This window comes from Leptidea sinapis, chromosome Z (genome assembly GCF_905404315.1).
Source record: "Leptidea sinapis chromosome Z, ilLepSina1.1, whole genome shotgun sequence".
Classification (NCBI taxonomy): domain Eukaryota; kingdom Metazoa; phylum Arthropoda; class Insecta; order Lepidoptera; family Pieridae; genus Leptidea; species Leptidea sinapis.
This window is the reverse complement of record NC_066312.1, coordinates 22555904-22575398: the sequence shown is the minus strand read 5'-3', so window position 1 is coordinate 22575398 and position 19495 is coordinate 22555904. Positions and strand designations below refer to the sequence as shown.

At 33.1% G+C, this 19495-nt stretch overlaps 1 protein-coding gene across 1 annotated transcript in view; it reads left to right on the top strand.

Annotated features, from left to right (window-relative positions):
- The window catches only part of LOC126978988 (sodium channel protein Nach-like), a 30320-nt gene extending 16581 nt beyond the window's left edge, over positions 1-13739 (top strand). The window contains exons 7-10 of the mRNA XM_050828126.1: positions 243-354; positions 4215-4338; positions 5297-5403; positions 13492-13739. Of these exons, the coding sequence (XP_050684083.1) occupies positions 243-354; positions 4215-4338; positions 5297-5403; positions 13492-13739 (591 nt within the window). The remainder of the gene's footprint in view (positions 1-242; positions 355-4214; positions 4339-5296; positions 5404-13491) is intronic.
- The last annotated feature ends 5756 nt before the right edge of the window (positions 13740-19495 follow it).

Sequence of the window (19495 nt, the reverse complement as noted above, 5' to 3'; positions counted from 1 at the left end):
CACCAGATGTAATGGTAATTTACCGACACTAAAAAAAAAGAAATCTTCTAAGTTGTACAGTACAAAGTGTGCATATTTCTTTCTATAAATTAAAATCTCTGCTGATCAGTACAGTTTAACAAAAACAATTGTAAAAAAAAGGTTAATTTATTTTGTTTTATTCTCAATACTAGTTAAACATAACGAATTATATTTTAGGGCTATAATATAATTATTATTAATAAAATTGTTTGTTATTTCAGGTGAAAATAGGCAGCTTTAATCAATATTCCTTTCATAACTGTTTGGCATTGAAGAAAGTAGAGCTTACAAGAAAACTATGTGACTGTGTCCCATTCTACTTTCCAGTCAAAGGTATGGAACAGTTTTTTTCATAAAACGATGCGTCGAATCATTTTTGCACAGCCATTGCATCGAAAACCCCATTCTTAAGGAAGAAAGACCAGGGGCGATTTGTTGACGAAAACTGGATATAATTGTCAAAAAAATTAAAACTACTAAAGACTTGAAATTATTAAAAAAATATATTAATCACATTCGAGAGAAAATTGAAGGACTTATTATGTTACTCGTATTCAATAACAGCCATTAATATTAATACAATTTAAAAAAATAAAAATTTATGTTTTGTTTTGAATTCAAACTTGGAACGTATTTATTATATAAGAAATTTCGATAAGTTTCAGCTATTTGACATTTATACATAGGCAAAAAGGTTATGGAGCCGTTGGTCATTTTCAAGACAGTTCTTAATAGGTACCTATCAGTTGTTTCTTTGTACATCGTACTTTTGATACATATACCAACATATCGTCAGTAAAAGACCATAAAGGATCTGAAGGGGACCGCGTCCCATTCGGCAACCTCATGAGAGCCCGGGAGGCATCATAATACTGTTCTCTTAGTGTACTGATGGCCTTCAGGTTGAAATCCGACCGGAGTTGGCCAATGTAGGTACATGTCTAGACGATATCCGCCAAGCCTTCTGATATTAAATATATCGAGAGACTATCTTATATCGATTTGTTCCTTTTTCGCCCCGAGTTTTCGTCCCACGTTCCTGTTTAGTCCCACGTGTATTTTTAATCTTGTTTCGATTCACTTCATAAAATGTTATTTTAGTACAGCCAGAATAAAAAATGTGAATTATAACAATATTCTAAATATGTATAAGAGCAATAGCTTACCCGAGACCAAACGATGGCATGAAAGGGGTTCATAAACCTGTTACAGAACATTATGTTCCTGCAGATTGCGGCACAGCTATCTCAGGTTGTCTCAAAAGTAGAACAATAAAACTTGGCACAAACATATCATAAACGGACCAAGTACATAGTCAAATTATCTTGATTCGGAAGTCCATGTAGCAAGATGAAGGTGCCGAAAGCGGTAGATAAAAGTTAAGACCTTAAGCATAAATAAAATTGTATAATTATCATAAAATAAAGAATATTTATTAATAAATCACAATTCAAATCACAGATAGTTCTATTAACTATTCTATCAACAATTAAAATTATCATCCTAATATAAACCGCTATACTAGTAAAAAAATTAAAATGTAAAGTTTCATAATATTGTTTATTTATTAGCTATCTATTTACTTACCCTCTTATTCATAATAGCCTGCTAACTTAAAGCATTGCTAATTCTAACTCTGTTTTCTTCTATTGACCTAAGTCACAATGGGAAAAAACTCTCCTAAGTGGCTGTTTAAAGTTAGCGGACCAATATGAATAAGGGAGTTAATATCAATCACAATCAAAATCACAGATCAGTTACATTAATAATTAGGCTTTAAGTTATAAAGTAAATAATAACCACAAATCACTTACATAAATTATTATTAAGTTTTAAAAAGGATGGGCTCGCCTCTCTTAGACTGTATAAAACTTAAATCAAATTGTGAAGTGGATGGTAAGCAACGTAAAAGCAAAGTAAATAATAATATTCTATTAAGAGAAAGTTTTTTTTTATATTATGTACCGACATATGTAAATAAATTAGAGAAACAATCTGAATTAAAAAGATAAATAAAACTTATTGTTAAATAAAAAGACCGTAATTGAACTTACCTCTTTATTTTATATTTCGAATATGAAAATAATCGTGACCAAATAAGTGACTTAGTTAGACAATTAGTAACTTGACCGCTCGGCATTCATGTCAAACTCAAAAACTTCTTATTTACAAGCAGAATTTGTATTATATGTAGTAAGACGAAAAAAACTAAAACTATATTGATGTTATTAGTTTAGTTTACTAAGCTATTACTAAACTTATTTCGTTTGGGCGTATTATACTCGTTGGGCCATGAATGAACAGAGTACAGGCAGCCTCTAAAAACCTGTAGTGTAAAAACATAGCTTAATTCTCAAGCAATTGTAATTAAACAAGACCCAGGGGGTTAAAAGTGTTTCACAAAACCTTAAATATTGAGAAGTTTTAAGTGTTTATTTTATGTGTTTTCTTATCTTTAAAATAAGCGCGGGCGAGTTGAATACAAGACAGGCCCTTAGCTTTAAATCGATACAGACGTAATTAATTACTTGTTACAACACGACGCTTCAATAAATAGATAAAAAGAGATAGACTGACCACAATCTTATTCAGCATAACTGCTTATTACTAGCCGAATAATTAATTTACTTGTGGCAAATGACATAAGGCATAAATTGAGCAATTAATCCAATGCATTGAGTATCATGTAAATTCAACAACAAAAGATTTACAGTTCAGATTGTTTTATAGATTAACCTTGTATGCTATTCAAGGTTTTATGATATGGTTGTAATATATGCGTTGTTATGGTATCGTTGCAAATCGGATTACAAATTAAAATAGATAACATTCATTTCATTTGCTTTTGCTCTAATTATGGTATTAAAAATAATATTATTATCATCATTTATATTCATTATTGTGATTCGGTTATGAGGGAGCCATTGTAAGTGGAGTTAGAATTTTGCGATCAATCAAGAATTTTGAGCGGCGCGTGTTGTGGTCTTGTCCAAGTCTTGCCAATTGAACTTTGATTTGTAAATTATAGTGTATATGGAAAAAATAAGCCATTACAGCAGCTAAAATTAAATCTTCTTCGTTTTTATTATTATCATCTTTCTGCACTACTTCTCTTTACAAAATTTCACTATGCCAAAAATTACAACACCCTCTCCCTATTGGAGAATATTTTTCATTGAAAAGATAAAGAAGTGTCATTTAATCAATAGTTTTTTTTTATGGAATAGGAGGACAAACGAGCATACGGGTCACCTGGTGTTAAGTGATCACCGCCGCCCACATTATCTTGCAACACCAGAGGAATCACAAGAGCGTTGCCGGCCTTTAAGGAAGGTGTACGCGCTTTTTTTGAAGGTACCCATGTCGTCGCAATCAATACTTAGTAATAAAAGTCGCGTCAATTAACATGTTTCTTTGCAGAAAACCACAGAATGTGCAATTTTAAAGATATGGATTGCCTAGAAAACCTTGGGGGTATGTATGTAGATGTTTTTAAAAGTGTTTCTCAGAGAGGATAGTAATCTCCTTCTCTCATTAGGTATATAAAATAACAATAACATACACCATTCTATGCTTAATACGTCCCTAGGCTGAAGGCTTCGACAAGGTTGATAATATCGGTATAAGTTGGTGTGTGGTATGTTTACGTTATTTGCCCCTTCCAAATTGTATTAAAATTCCTGAAATTATATCCATTTTATAATTGTTATAACAAAATTTTATGAACGATGCGGGTCTTGAACCCACGACCTCTGGCGTTCAGTGCCAGTGCTCTAAGCAACTGAGCTCACCGTTCGAGTGACGTATCGTCATAAAATCTTGTATGCTTTGTTCAACTCTTAGGTTGTGTTTTTTGTTTAACAAATTTTATTTGCGTATTAATCCTAGAAGTTATTATATTGTTATATCTCAGAGGGTTTTCGTTGAAAGCTCCCAAATAACTTTCTTTTTTGCGAAACCTTCAATAAGTATCGTTAATGTATGCGAAAATATTTATAAAAACTTGTTACTTTAGAAATGTTAAGTTTTTATAAACTTTTTTTGGGAATCACATGAAAATCAGGGCTGCAGTTTTTGAGAGTATCGCAGACAGACAGACGTGGCGGTGGAGTGTGTTTTTTAGTATATAGTTAAGGATTAGTGACGGTGAGTATAGTCGCGTGCCTACGTAATAATAAAATTTTCTATCGCAGATAAAGTTGAAGAAAACACAGATGAGTTTCAATGTTTGCCTGAATGTGAACATTTCGATTATCCCCTGGAAGTGGCACTTGGAAAATTGTCATCAAATACGCCTTTAAGTGGTTTACCGTTTTTGTGAGTATGTAATAAAGTAATATATTACTGCTAGCAAGTGCAGGGCAGCAGCTGTATCATAGAGATTAGCACAACACACTTCTCCATAAAAAGACAACAATACCTACAATACTCATACCCCCTTATTCATAATGGTCCGCTAACTTTAAACAGCCGCTTAGGAGTTGTTTTTCTCATTCTGACTTAGGTGAATAGAAGAAGACGAAAAAAGAGTGAGAATTAGCAATGATTTAAGTTAGCAGACTATTATGAATAAGGGGGATAGTGTTTAGTTGAACGGTGTAGAAGTGAAAACGAAGACATATATATAAGTTCCTTGCGAGAATTCTGAACAATTTTTTTTCTGAAACTATAATTATTAAAAATTCAACCGATAATTAAATTATATGTTTTCGAAGGCACAACTTTATGTGTCTAATTAATTCGCAATTAAATTATCTTTATTTTGATATAAGGTTTTGTTATAGAAAATTTCGAATTACCAGTATTGCCGCCTATTTCTAAGCAGTAATGTGTAAGCATTATTGTGTTTCGGTCTGAAGGGTGCCGTAGCTAGTGAAATTACTGGGATAATGTCACTAAACATCTTATATCTCAAGGTGACGAGCGCAATTGTAGTGCCGCTCATAATTTTGGGTTTTTCAAGAATCCTGAGCGGCACTGCATTGTAATGGGCAGATCGTATTAATTACCAACAGCTGAAAATCCCTACTCATCCCTTATTTAAAAAAAATGACTTACCGTTTTGTACGTGTTAACGCAATAGTTATCAAGGGTATACGAGACGGGTTTCCGTGATAAAAAAAATATACTAATCTCATATAATCTCCTATAATATAATCGTCTGATATATTTACTCGAAAACGGAATATTTATAGAAACGTAGTGAAACTCTCTAAGATAAAATAATATATTTTTTTTACTTCTCTTCTAATATGTATTGTATGTTTTATTTTAGTGAAAATGTCGATTTGAAGAATCGTTCTGTCGTTAATGTGTTCTTTAATGATCTGGTATCAACACGATATCGTCGCGATGTCTATTTGAATTGGCAAAACATACTTGGTACGTATTTTGTCTCTGAAACAACCTTTGACTTAGCCAGCCTGGATTTGAAAGAGTAGCTTTATTATAATAAGAAAAAGCGAATGAAAAGAAATGTTATTCTCGACCACAATACTCACCCAAACCCGTACAATCAATAAACCTTCACAGTCAAAAAAAAAAACAGCACTATTCCATCAGTCGAGTTACAAGCGGTCTAAATGTTTTAGCAAAAACTGGGGTCCACCAGGCAAGGGATGAAAGTTATCACATAAGAGACCAGTATGTAGTATAGTGGTACGTTTTCATGCTATGTAGTATAAATGGAAACCATCTTATTTTAAGATAAAATATGGCATACAAACAATACCATAATTTCACAAGAAACTCAATGGCAATCTTCTAAATCGCCTAATATTTGAACTTCAATTTTCTCCATCCGGTTGTTCTCCGCAGCAAGTTACACTATTACCCGCAACTAAATGAAATAAGACATCAAAAGATTAGAAACATTTCCATGTACTGCCATATATATCACATAAAGCCACTCTTAATTAATAACTGGACCCTGAAACCAGAAAGCTTGGAGACATAATTGAGTGTTGGGAGGTCTGTTGTCACTAATAATTTATGTCATTAATACTATTTTATTATTTATAACTAAAATTATCATCTAAGAAATAGCATACTATCAATGTAGCTTGTATCAACAAGTACAAAAGTTAAACTTTTTGAAGTGAAACATCTTTGCGTACAAGAGGGTAAAATTTAAACGAATGAAACGCAATAAAGTGATAAAAAAATGTGGTACCTTTTTCTCCAAGAAGAGGTAGAGAGCGATTGAGACCGATTGAGAGAGAGGGTGAGAAAGGGCAAACGTAGCATAATATAGCGCCGCTAGGAAATAGAACATCTTCCCTACTAGCGTTGTATCGTGCAGGTTTAGCGCGCGGCCCCGGTAAGTAGAATATCTTCCCTACTAGCGTTGTATCGTGTGCAGGTTTAGCGTGGGGCCAATAGTAAGTAGAACATCTGTCCTACTAGCGTTGTATCATACAGATTTAGCTCGCGGCCGCTTGTAAGTAAAACATCTTTCCTACTAGCGTTATATCCTACGTACTCGCGTAGTACTAAAACTCTAATTACAACAACAATTTTTTTTAAATAATTAATAATTTCTAATATTGACAAGCTCAAGTACTAACCAGTAATATGTATGATAGAAAAATGTTATTTATTTTTTCGTAGAACTGTTAAAAAATGTTTTTGATAAGATAAATTCTTATATACGCTTTTATGTATTGAAGTAACTGTAAAAAACAATGTATCTGGAAGTAACTAGTATTACAATACAGGCCCGGCCTAGTTTAATGCTAGTGACAACTAAAATAATATAAAATATTTTAACTAATTATTAGAAACACTACTTATGTAAAACTATAATTACTTTCGACTTACGCTTATTTCTTGTGATAACATTCATATATCTCCACAGCTATAATATTATGTTTTATTTTTCAGCTGTTCGTATTAAATTTGTAAAAATTTGTATTATTAAAATATAGAATAATTGATTAATGATTAGTATAAGATTAATAACTATGAATATTGACAAAAAAAAAATTGATCTATAGAACAGTTTAGTATTTAGAGAAAAGATTAGTATTAATATAAACGAGATTTAAAATTTAGTTTGCCCAAGAAGTTTCACTTCTGACATGTGTACTTTGTACGAACACATTTCTTTTTAATTTTAGTCAAATAATCTAAAAACAATTGTGTAATGTGGGTATCGATATATGATAATATAATCTACCTTTTGTATCAGACTACATTTATTATCTCCTCAGTGCCGGACTCTTGGCACCGGTAGCAGAAAACATAAAAACTAACAAATAGTTTCTTGAAAATACTAACTAACAAATACGCCATACGAACCGATTAGCATGTTTTTAATATAATTTATAAGTACAGGTGTTAAGGTTGCAGTGATATAGAACGGTTATCGACCTAGCTAGACAAGTAGTAGTAAGTAAGTACTGTGCGTAGTATTCTACAAAACGCCCCATGAATATGTAACACGTAGAATAAAAAACTTCCCTCCATTTCATAATATTATTACCTAACAAGGTACTGCTTACCGTATGAAACTGCAACTCGCAAGAAAGGATAGGCTCCTTTGCACAGAATGCCGGCTAGTTTATGGGTACCACAACGACGCCTATATCTGCCGCGAAGTAGTAATGTGTAAACATTACTGTGTTTCGGTCTGAAGGGCGTCGTAGCTAGTGAAATTACTGGGCAAATGAGACTTAAAATCTTATGTCTCAAGGTGACGAGTGCAATTGAAGTGCCACTCAGAATTTTTTGGGCCTTTTCAAGAATCCTGAGCGGCATAGCAAGAGGCAGGGTGTATCAATTACCATCAGCTGAGCGTCCTGCTCATCTCGTCCCGTATTTTCATAAAAAAAAGAAGAAGATGCAATGAATGCTTTGAAAGACGTAATGACGAATTCCCAAAACCTCTATAATCCGCCTCTTTATATTTTCCAATAAGATATCAATATGTTTTGTTGATCTGATTACCTCTGTACGCGTTATATTTATCCGAATGACGTCAATGCAAAAGACGCAAAAGATTAGTAAGATACCGATATAATATTGAGATATTGAGATAATACTTGATTCTAATCAAGTTGTTGACTTCTTATCCAATTCAAAAAATCACCATCAACATGAATAAGGTTTAAGTGTGTTACTTGTTTTGTGCAATAGCTATAACAAGTAAATTTTGTAATACCAATGTAACGGACTTGGCATATGCCAAGAAGATGTCTATGTCTTAAAGACAAGTTGTTAATAAATTAAATTTATTTATTGGGAACTTAACATTTAAATATGTACCAGTTTACCAAATTATTTAATGTGAAAAAAACTGAAAAAAAAAGGAACTGGAGTATAAGCAGAAATGTATAGAAATAGCAGTCGAAGTATAATTTATTGCATGTGCCATGTTTTGGCTTTCTTTTTGTATGACTTGAATTGTCTATATGTATAGAACTTCATGTCATTCGTATGAGCCATTCGTTTTTTCAAAATTACTTTCACATTGCAAACAAATTTTTGAAGTTCAGGTATCCTTTTTACGCTCTTGAAATAATATTAGAAACCATTACATTTCATAAGAATTCGCAAAAGAAAATTGGAATAAATTCTCTCAGGCAGCCTCATCGTTAATATAATCGGCAGTCGAGAAGGGGGTTCAAAACATCCACATTTTTTTCTATGATAGTAAGGGACGAGACGAGAAGGACTTTTAACTGATGGTAGTGGATACGCTCCGCCCATTACAATTCAGTGCCACTCAAAATTCTTCACAAACCCAAAAACTTCTGAGCGACGCGCGCTACAATTGCGCCCATCACCTTTAGACCGAACACAATAATTCTTACACATTACTGCTTCACAGCAGAAAAAGGCCGTTGTGTTGCTCATAATCTAGCCAGCATCCTGTGCAAAGGAGCCTTCCACGGTCATATAATACAGGCGTGAGTTAATGTAATAAATGGTGATGGGAGGCGCGAATTTATGGCAGAAGGCGGAGGTATACGCCCATTGTGAAGAGAGCGTTCAAATATATTTTCTTTAACTAACTTTAAACACCTTCTTGTGAGCATTTTTCTTAGAGACATTGAAGAGAAAACTTCGATTCTTTTGTTTTGTGGGTACTGAACGACACTGAGATGTCACTCTCTGCTATGTACGTTCGTTCAAGTAGGGGTTCGGCTCGAGTTGACTTAAGGCTATTCCCAATATTCAGTCTATCTCCGGTTGTGGTCTACTTAAGATAAAAAATTGTAACTATCGTTGACTTTTCTGTCCCAATAATTTTATCGCTGGTAACTCATCTTATCCGTACACGCTGTCTGTCAATTGGACGACGTATAGCTTACCAGGGATAGAAGTTTCTATGGAAATTGCAACAGTGTACTGGCGATAAGAATGACTTATCGTATATATTGGGACAGCTTCAGATTATTGACAGCTATTTACTGACAGTAGAAAGTAAAGTAATTAAGTTTATCTGTGGATAGTATATTGGGAAAGGCTGTTAAGAGAGCTCGATCGAGCAGTCAGAGCAAAATTTAACAGAGTAATAATATATACACAGTTAAGTATAATTACATAATTGTACTTTATGGTTTTGTATTATTTTATGGTAACGTTGTATTTATTATTTTTTACTTTCAAATAATGAACGAAGTCTGTACGGGCAGAATAAAAATGTTCGTATTTTTTACTATCAAACTCGCCTTGATAAAGTTTTCTTTTATTGTATTGCCTCAAGCAAATAACGCATTTCGACATATCGCGAATGTTTTTATTAAATCTAGACCTTTTGATATTATAGGCATTCCTAAAGCCACGTATCAAAGCGCTGTTAAACAATAATCTAAAATGGAATATTTATTATATTGAGAAAATATGCTATTAGACGTGGCTATATTTTTGACGATTGCCAGAACGAGGTAATTAGTTGCTATCATTCTCATATTATACCAGCTATCAGGGCTAGTACAATTATGAAGATTAAAATTGTGATTAATTTTAATAATGACACATCAGAATAAGAAACATGACTAATGTAAATAGGTAATAATTTACATCTCAATAATTTGCGAATATAATAAGCTAATGTTTTATTTCATAAAATGAATATAAGTATCATTCCTCTTTGTTGGGCGATGTATATGCTTCTACAATATGATCCCAGAAAATGTACAAAACAAATGTGTTACGAAATTTAAAAGAATTGTTAATAAACGTTTGTGTGGGAAAGTTTACTATAACATAAACGATTTTCTTAATGACACCACGGACTGGGAATAAAGCGAACACCCTCAGGCTCTTTAATTATAAATGTTTATTGTACGATATTACATTGTAATCCATATTTTATATTTAAAAAAAAAACCCGCTGAGTTTCTTGCGCCTATTCTTCTCAGGTCTGAGGCAGTCTCTTTTGAATGGGTGGTAGTTTTTGACGTTCAATAAGTGATTTTAAATCCTATTTGAATAAAAATATTTTAATTTGAATTCTTAACATGATCTACAAGGAAACAGTTTCAAAAAATGTTGCAATATGCCGGATAAAGTTATTGTGTGACTGTTTCATGACTAGAATTTACGTTGGGGAGTGAGTAATGGATATTTTAGAGAAACAAGGACTGCATACAAAGTAATGGGTGGAATTAATTTTATTTTTAGTCGTGGAGAGTGGAGAGGGCAAGGTTAGCTGCAAAAAGGCAAAACACGTGTCGAATTACTTAAATACAAATATTGGCGGAATTAACACTTAAAAAACTAAAAACATTCGGATAATTATGGATTTCCACAAAGTAACGGCTACTTCAATAATTTTTTTAAATGCAATTAGCTATGTGTTACTTTTTTTACAACAGGGTTCGGTGAAAATCAGTTTTATATTAATACCACCATGTTACCAAAGATATAGTCCATTTTGTTTTGTAAATAATCAACATTTAAATTATTTTATGCAATTACATGCAAGTTAAACTGCGCATCGTGGCTCGTTTCTATATAAATGATGGGTGGTAGATTTTGACGCTCAATAAGTGATTATAAATCCTATTTTGAATAAAAATATTTGAATTTGAATTTGAATTTGAATTCGGTAAACAATATAAAATGCATTTGTACACGCCTGCAAGATTATAAATATTATTTAAATTACATCGATTATTCGATATTGATGCATATTCATAATGAATGTCATTTAAATTAGTGTCGCGATGCAATGATGCATTAAGGCAGCTTGGTGTTGTAAATTTCCACGACGAGCAAATAATTTTCCACAACGATATTCATATCTTGTCACATTTCCTCAACAACACCCTTACACAACTGAACGCGTCCCTACCTACACAGTTTCACATTAAACGTTGAACAATGATTTATTTAATAATATGCAACGTTTACAATTTACGCATCTATAGACACGATATAGAATGAAATGCAGTGAACTTGAAAAATCAGTTTAGCATTTCATAAAATCTAGATAATATTTAAGAAAAATATGACTCACGCACTTAACATGATCCCTTAAAGTACTTGGAATAAGTGCTAAATAGGTAATACTTATAATTTGAAATTTAATGTAATTTGTAATTGTAATACTTATTTTCAATTTGTACCCAAATATTTTAAATTTATAAACTAAGCAAACCAATTAAATTAGAGGTAGGCTTATTGAAACAGATAAATATTATTTCTTTATTGACCTTCCTTGTAGAGAAACAGTATCAAAGTTTGAATTAAATATTTTTTTATGTAATGCAAACTGGTTGTAATTTATTTGAAAAGAAAATCAGAAATTTGCTTACTGCTATTCTTCTGTCAGCACTATTTTAATGAAAACTACTAGTTTTAAGGCCAAAATTATTGAAAATTTTGAGATACACACAGTAGATATTTAATTATAATATATAATCTGATTGTTTTATTGGGTTTTATTGGTTTACCTATTGATCATATTAGATAATTGATAATAAATGTGTTTAGTGATTAGGTGATTAATGTGAATATGAGTAAGTGTAACAAATCTCATTAAGTGACGGTATCTAAAAGTAAAACTAAATAGATAATTTAACATTATATGATATATGTAATTTATCTTCTAATTTATCTTAGCCTTCGCCAGAGTTATGTCGGGGTGTACGACACTGACCGCCTGAAAGGGTGACTGAATATTAGAACACAGTCAGTCCTGTCAATCGGTTGTGGACGATCCAGTGAGCAATTTACGTTTTAATTTACATGCCCATTCATTTCAACGTGGCTTATTGAATCGTTGCCTAACTCTACAGTCTCATTTTCATAGTGACGTTGCATTACTTAGCGTAGTTTATCACATATATTGTACTATGAGGGTTGACTTCTAATGCCGCCGAAATGTAAAAGTCTATGTTCCATAAGCATGATTGTACTTATGACATTGCTGAAAGACGTTAATCTACAGAACGGCTGTTAATGAATCTACGTACATGGAAATTTTTGAATTCTACATCTCCAAACAACGTCCCATCAAAAAAAAAAACTCTCTAGACCGATGTTCCAAGACATAATGTTGGTAAGCCTCCTCGTAAAAATATGCACTACTTAGTGTGTCAAGATCGTCGGGATATGTTGGATGAGGCTAGCGCTGGGTCCATCTTCATGGAGATCTTTGGGGTGATCATGACGTATTTTTGCTGAGGTGATGATGTGTCCCTAGCGTTTACTTAAATACCTACCTGTACGAGAGAATGGTTATCTTTTCAAAAATATCATGTTTTATGTCATATTTTAAGACTTACTTTCTTTTAATCTAGAACAGAAATGTGAATCTCGTAGTAACGTTATGTCTTTCTTTCTGTGACATGAGACTATTCCTTAATAAAATGACCGAAAAATTGTTTCTAAATCCGCCAGCTCAACTTGCTTATCCATCCTGGTGGTTTCTCTTATTTAGTTTATTTTAAAATGTCACACCCTAACATAATACATTCTGTATGAGGAAAACATGAGCGTACGGTTCACGTGATAGGACTCACTCTTTAACGAATACCGGAAAAATCATTGAGGTTATATATACAAATACTTTTTTTATACGCGTGTGTGACTTTGCGACAAAACCCTTTACACTCATAAACCTTGTGAGCTTTTCTTAGATAATCCAGAACTTATATATTCAACCTTCGAACTATTTAAAGAATTCTCAAAATCACAGTAAATCCAGCAATTCCTTAGATCCCAATACAAATCGAAGCCGTCACTCAATGGAAAAAAAAACATATCATTACAAGAACGGGTTCCTCTGTTGAAACAAATCTGCAATATTATAGAAATGCGTTCCTTTAATAAACGCTTACAGGTACATTAAGGGGGCTATAAATAAGTCGATGATTACTTTCTTCAAGTGATGTGCATGATCATCTGCCTTGATATTATTATAATAAATATTTCTAGGGCGGGCCCGAGGGCACAATACGTTCAAATTAGTTGTGTAACCTATAGCAACCACTAATATTAATTATATGTATGTTACAGCTGCATTTGGTGGTCTCCTCAGCCTAATGTTAGGTTTCACACTCATCTCTGGTTTTGACTTTATTATCTTCTTCACCTTCCAAGTGACTTTAGAACTTCTACGTCGAGATAGGACAAAAAATGCAGGGAAGAATTCTAAAGATATAAAAGCCTATGTTATTAAGGTTGGAGAGAAACATTGGAAGAATCAAAAGATGTACACTGAAGAGGGAATTGAGAAATGGCGTAGTACTAATGTTAGGTATTAGTTTGGGCCTGATATTTCATTGCAAGTCGAATAAGAACAGCAAGATTGATTAATCTGATAGTTAATAATGCACCATATAATACTTTGTCTGCAGTAATGTTAATAGAAAATTAATAATTAAATTAAAAATTGATATAAATGCAATTGATCCTTGAGATTATAAATAAAATTATAAATGTAAATGTTTGTATGTTGCTCAAAATCGCTATCCCTTATGCTTAGTACGTACAACACATATTTTAAAATTTCTAGACTCAGTTAATATGAACGTAAATGGCATGGCGAAGCTCTATTACTTGTTAATTGAATAGTCTAGGAGTGTAATAAAAACTCATTTCAGCTGTGTACCGTCGATCGATAATCAATTTGAGTCCACCGTCTGTGGGTGTCTATAATAAAGTGCTGTAAGTGAGACAGGCCAACTGGCCTTGCCGTAGCTATATTTTATTAAATATAATTAAAAAATTTAATATCATGTCTTTTAGCTGCAGCAAAACTTGACATATTTGTAAACTTAGGCTGGGTAGCACTAACTAACTTAAGCAATAACAAACTTGTTAATGTACCGGTTTAGCAATTTATTTTATTGTAATTGTGCACCATTTGGCAATTTACTGTGACGTCATAACTGTAACTGTTAGCGTAACGTTTCGATCTTCACCGGTTATAGCTATTGTTTATGTTGAATAGCTAAATAGGGACTTTTCAAAAGATTCAAATAAATACTCGATATTGACCTTGATAATTCACTTTTTAACTTTAATTATGCCAAGGAATACGATGTTGCAACACATTCCTCAGACGTTGTTAAAGTCAGCGTTACTGTTAACGTTAAATTTGACTTAACGTTAACTTTAACAGCTATTATGATGTCATTCACCCTTAGTATTAATTTTAGGCTCGTTAACAGTTTTTTTTGTATTTGAACGAAAATGAAATGCAACAGCTTTGTTTACATTAATAATTTCAGTAAGCAATATGAGTTGTTGAGAATTAAATCATATGAAATGTTACAGCTTGCAGTTCTCATTTTAGTCTCCTTTATTTTTACTACCAATCTTTACAACAACAATAACCATCATGAGAATTATAAGAAAACACAATATAATAAATGGTATATAATGGTGTGTAATCTGTCCGGACATTACCATCGACACCAAACTATGCTTTAACGTTCACATCAATAAAATCTGTAGATTGACGCGTAAAGTGCTTGGCTTCTTATCTAGAAATGCAAAACTGTTTAAAAACCTCAAACCTAAAAATATATTATTCGCCACACTACTACGAAGTCAAAAACGAGTATGGCACGGTAATTTGGAACCCCAGTTACCACATACACAAAGAGCGTTTAGAAAGGATCCAAAGACGGTTCACACATTTAAATTCCATTGCACATAACAAAAGATACATATTATATCTCTCCTCTAAAAACTTTAAATTATATTTCAATTACAAGATGCAACTAAAATACTCAAGCGTCAAATACTAACCGGCCGTTTTCAATAACCGATCTATACTTATTTTAACTAACTAGAGGTAAACAAATATATCCTATTACGCTTACTTACCTTTCAATAATCTATCGACATAAAGCATTGGACTATAACTATATTGGACATAACTATGGATAGAAAAGATCTTGTCCTTAAACGGTGACAGCAATGTATCCGTAACTAGAGATACATTATTGAAAATGGCTGTATATGGCTTACACGATTAAATAAAAAAAGTTATTCAATAATTAAAAACACAAGAGTTGTTGTGTACAGTAGTATCAATCCACACACCGTAAATAAATAAAGGCATTATGCGAGTATTTTATTTAATAAAATATACAATAATTTTAATTATAAAATAATTCAATAAAAACATGAAGCAGAACTCCTGGTAACAGCCACCACAAGTAGAGCTCACCCCAAGAACGGAATGACCCGCCCCACGTCTCCGCCACAAGTAGTGGCATTTAAGCGAGCAATGTCAATGTAAGGAACTAACTTCTTAGAGTTCTACATGTTGTATCTTTTATCACTCTATGCTGTAGCCGCCTGTAAATAGAATATTAATAACTTAGTAGGTACCTAAGACTCAAATTATGTAAATTTTTTATGTGTATAATACTTTTAGTGGTTCTAATTAAATAAAATATTCCAAGAAATTTATTTACTATCGAGTCTAATCATTACTATTCCCTAGGCAAGTTGAGCACTTTTTAAGTGGGGAAAAAGCACTTAGCTCGCGTGACCGTCACGCATTTGAGTTTTGCCAGGAATTTATAATTTGAATCATAACTGTTCGTTTCTTATTTTAGTTACAATAAAACTATTATCTGAGATTCGTTAAGTTATCGATGGAAATATTTCTGAAAATCCATTTGTTTCAATTTTAGAAAATTCATAATATCCTTAAGAATTTGTATTTTATATTTGAATTATAGTCATACTTTTATAAGTAAAAAAACTACTACTACAATTATATACTACTACACTATAATAATAAAAATAATTGTAAACGGTGGTAATTTTATAATCTTCATTTACTTCTTTTGACTATCCTGTGAAACTGTACTTTTAATTGTATGTAGTGGAAACCTAAATAGATATCGAGGTAATTAAGCAAGTTATAGAGAAGAAGAGCTAACAATAGCTTAATTTACTTCTTACCAAAGTAAATTTGATACGGAAGACGTTCTATAAGTTGTTACACGAATTGAAAAATTTCTACGTTGCTTTCCTGCGTCGAGCAAAATTGAGTTTCAGACTAATTATATTTCAGTCTGATGCTAAAAATTGCAGCTACAATAATAATGTTGAGATGAACAACACCATAAAGTCTTTGAACTTTGAAAAAGAAATTATTTAAAATTAATTAATATTGTTTTATTGACTGAAAATACCTTTTGTTTATATGTTTATATTATTGGAACGAAGTTCCTTACGGCAGTCTTGGAGGAGATAGGGATTTTGCTGCGGGACCCGGTAACGCTCCTGTATTTCCTGTGATGTTGCGGGCGAGTGTGGGCGGCTGTGATCACTTAACACCAGGTTACCGTATGCTCGTTTGTCCTCTTAATTGAAGACGAAAAGTGCGTACGGCCTTAAGGGCCGGTAACGCTCCTGTGTTTCCTGTGGTGTTGTGGGTGAGTGTGGGCGGCTGTGATCACTTAACACCAGGTTACCGTACACTCGTTTGTCCTCTTTTACCAATACAACAAATGATAATCATCTCACCAGCACTTGTGCAAATGTGCGTATTAACTTACCTATCAAAGCAGTGGTGTGCTTCGGTTTTTAAAACTCATTTTTGGGTTCAATGGCAAATCTTGAGCGCCACCACTAGTTGAACGTCTTACGGCAGTAATTCGCCTCGTAACTATTTGTGATAAAAAAATTATGATAGGCTTGTATCAAGGTGACGAGTGCCATCAGGCCGCTACTCAGAATTATTCGAAATTAAGTATCTGACGGCCGTCCCCAATATTCAGTATCTCTTAATTGAGATAAAAATCTTAACTATGGATGACTTTGGTGTCCCAATAAACTTACCGACGGTAACTCACCTTATTCGTGCACGCTCTCTGTCAATGGGACGACGTAAAGCTTACCAGCGGTATAAAGTTTGTATGGAAATTGCAATGCAAAGACGATAAGAATGACTAATCGGGTATATATACTGCTGTCAGTAGTAGAAGGTAGTAATTAATTATTACAATAATATTTATTCCATTCAGACTTGGATATAGATGTAATATCAGAAACTCTTTTAAAGTAGCGCCACTTATTTCGATAGTGCTAGCAATCGACTGCACCAGTAAATTACCAGTGCGAAAATAAGCTTAATCAATTATATATTAATAATAAGTGCAGGTAAATTCGTCGATGATTGATATTTTCATCCTATTAACATATACGTTCAGCAAGCTTTTATTAGGGCTTACACAACTTCATAAAAGAAAACTATTTTAAGGCCAACATGATGTCAACATGACAATAGGGTATTATTTTACAAAGACGCATTGAAAGATAGCTAAGTAGAGTAGCTTTTAATTCTTTTTAATCTATTTATTTCAGTTTTTAGATCTTTTTCTGACCTGCGAATGATAATTATCACATTTCTTATTTAATATCATGAGGATTAACTTTAGAATTAAAATTATTTTAATTCATGAGAGTGCTTTTTATTAAAATCCAAGGTCAAAAAGTCCAATCCAATGTCGCAGCAATCAAAAGAATTCATAAAAGAAAAGCAAAAACTATCTATATAACTATAGTAGTTATTGACCGATAACAAATTAATTTTGTTTCTATTGAGAAGAAGTTGCACTGAAACAGTTTATTTGCCACTTTCTTGATTTAAAATATTGATGAAAAAATCTATATTTACAGCTTTATCATTAAAAATATACATATCACGACTTACTCAAGTAGAAATAGCTACATCTACAGCACTATGATTACATTAATATAAAACTATTATTACCAAGAAAACTGGCAGCATTTTCGCGTGCGATAGCCTGGATAATCCGTTGATCGAAATACCTGCCAGCATTTGGGTTTCCAGTAGCCCTATTGAGGTGCGTAGTACTTTGAGCATTCTCCGCGCCTCTGGGCCCCACGGGCCAATTTTCTCGAAACCAAACGTCACAAAGATGTAAGACTCACTGAGACCGCCATATTTGCAACGCTTGCTGTCTTCGGCAGTCGAAGCAGCAGACCCAGCACCAACTGACGTAACTTGGACATGAGAAGGAGCCAGAGTGTCGACGCAAGTCGCGTCCCACACCAGCGTTCTGCCCCGTACCCAAGCCACCAGGGTCACTTCATCAGAACGCTTGCTATCGCGGTGGGCTATTGGCTAAACAGCTGGTATATTATGAGCGAAAATGCCCTGCTAATGACTTCATTCATTCACAGTAGAAATAAAAATATAATAGAATAAAAAAAGCGCGTTACTTAGTGAGTTATGCGATCGATATGAATACACACAAAATATCTACCTTTAAAATTAACAGTATGATGCAGAGTTATTGATAATAAGATCATTTAGCCACCAAAAGTACCGCATGATGACGACCTTGACTCAGGGACCAGCCATAGAGATCCCATTCCAGGCTTTCTTTTTATAGAGTAGAACAAGCGAGCATACAAACAGTCAGTTCACTTGATGGTATATTATCACCGCGGCTCATAGGGCGGAAGCTTCTCTGGACGGAAGAGGATAACCGCGATGTCGGATTGCGACCGAAAAAGCGTACCTTCGAGAAACAAAACACTCTGTAATAAATTCATAGGCTTTCTCTCAATAGTATTAGAGCAAATATAAAAGTCAATAAGCGATACAGGTTGATTTATTTTATTTGATTTGATTTGAGATTCAGTAAATTTTCTATTGTAATGATGAAAGATTGATAGAATTGGCAGTATTTGTTAAGTAAACAATTCTCAGCAGATCAAAATACAATATGATACTTAAAAACCGATTCTTAGAATTCCTTATATTCACTTTGGTTTTAATTTTGCTGTTTAAACTAGATTTATTACAAACTAGAGAATAAGAGAATACTCCCAAGACATAAATAACTTTGGCTGTATTTATAACTCCTTGAACATGATTTTAACTCAATTCAATCCGTTCAACTTACTTTAAAATATACGCTTAATAAGGACCAACGACAATTATTACCTGTCCTTTATACAGGCTGCCGGCTGTGGACGGATGTGTGAGTGATTGTGGGCACCACAACGGCGCCTATTTCCG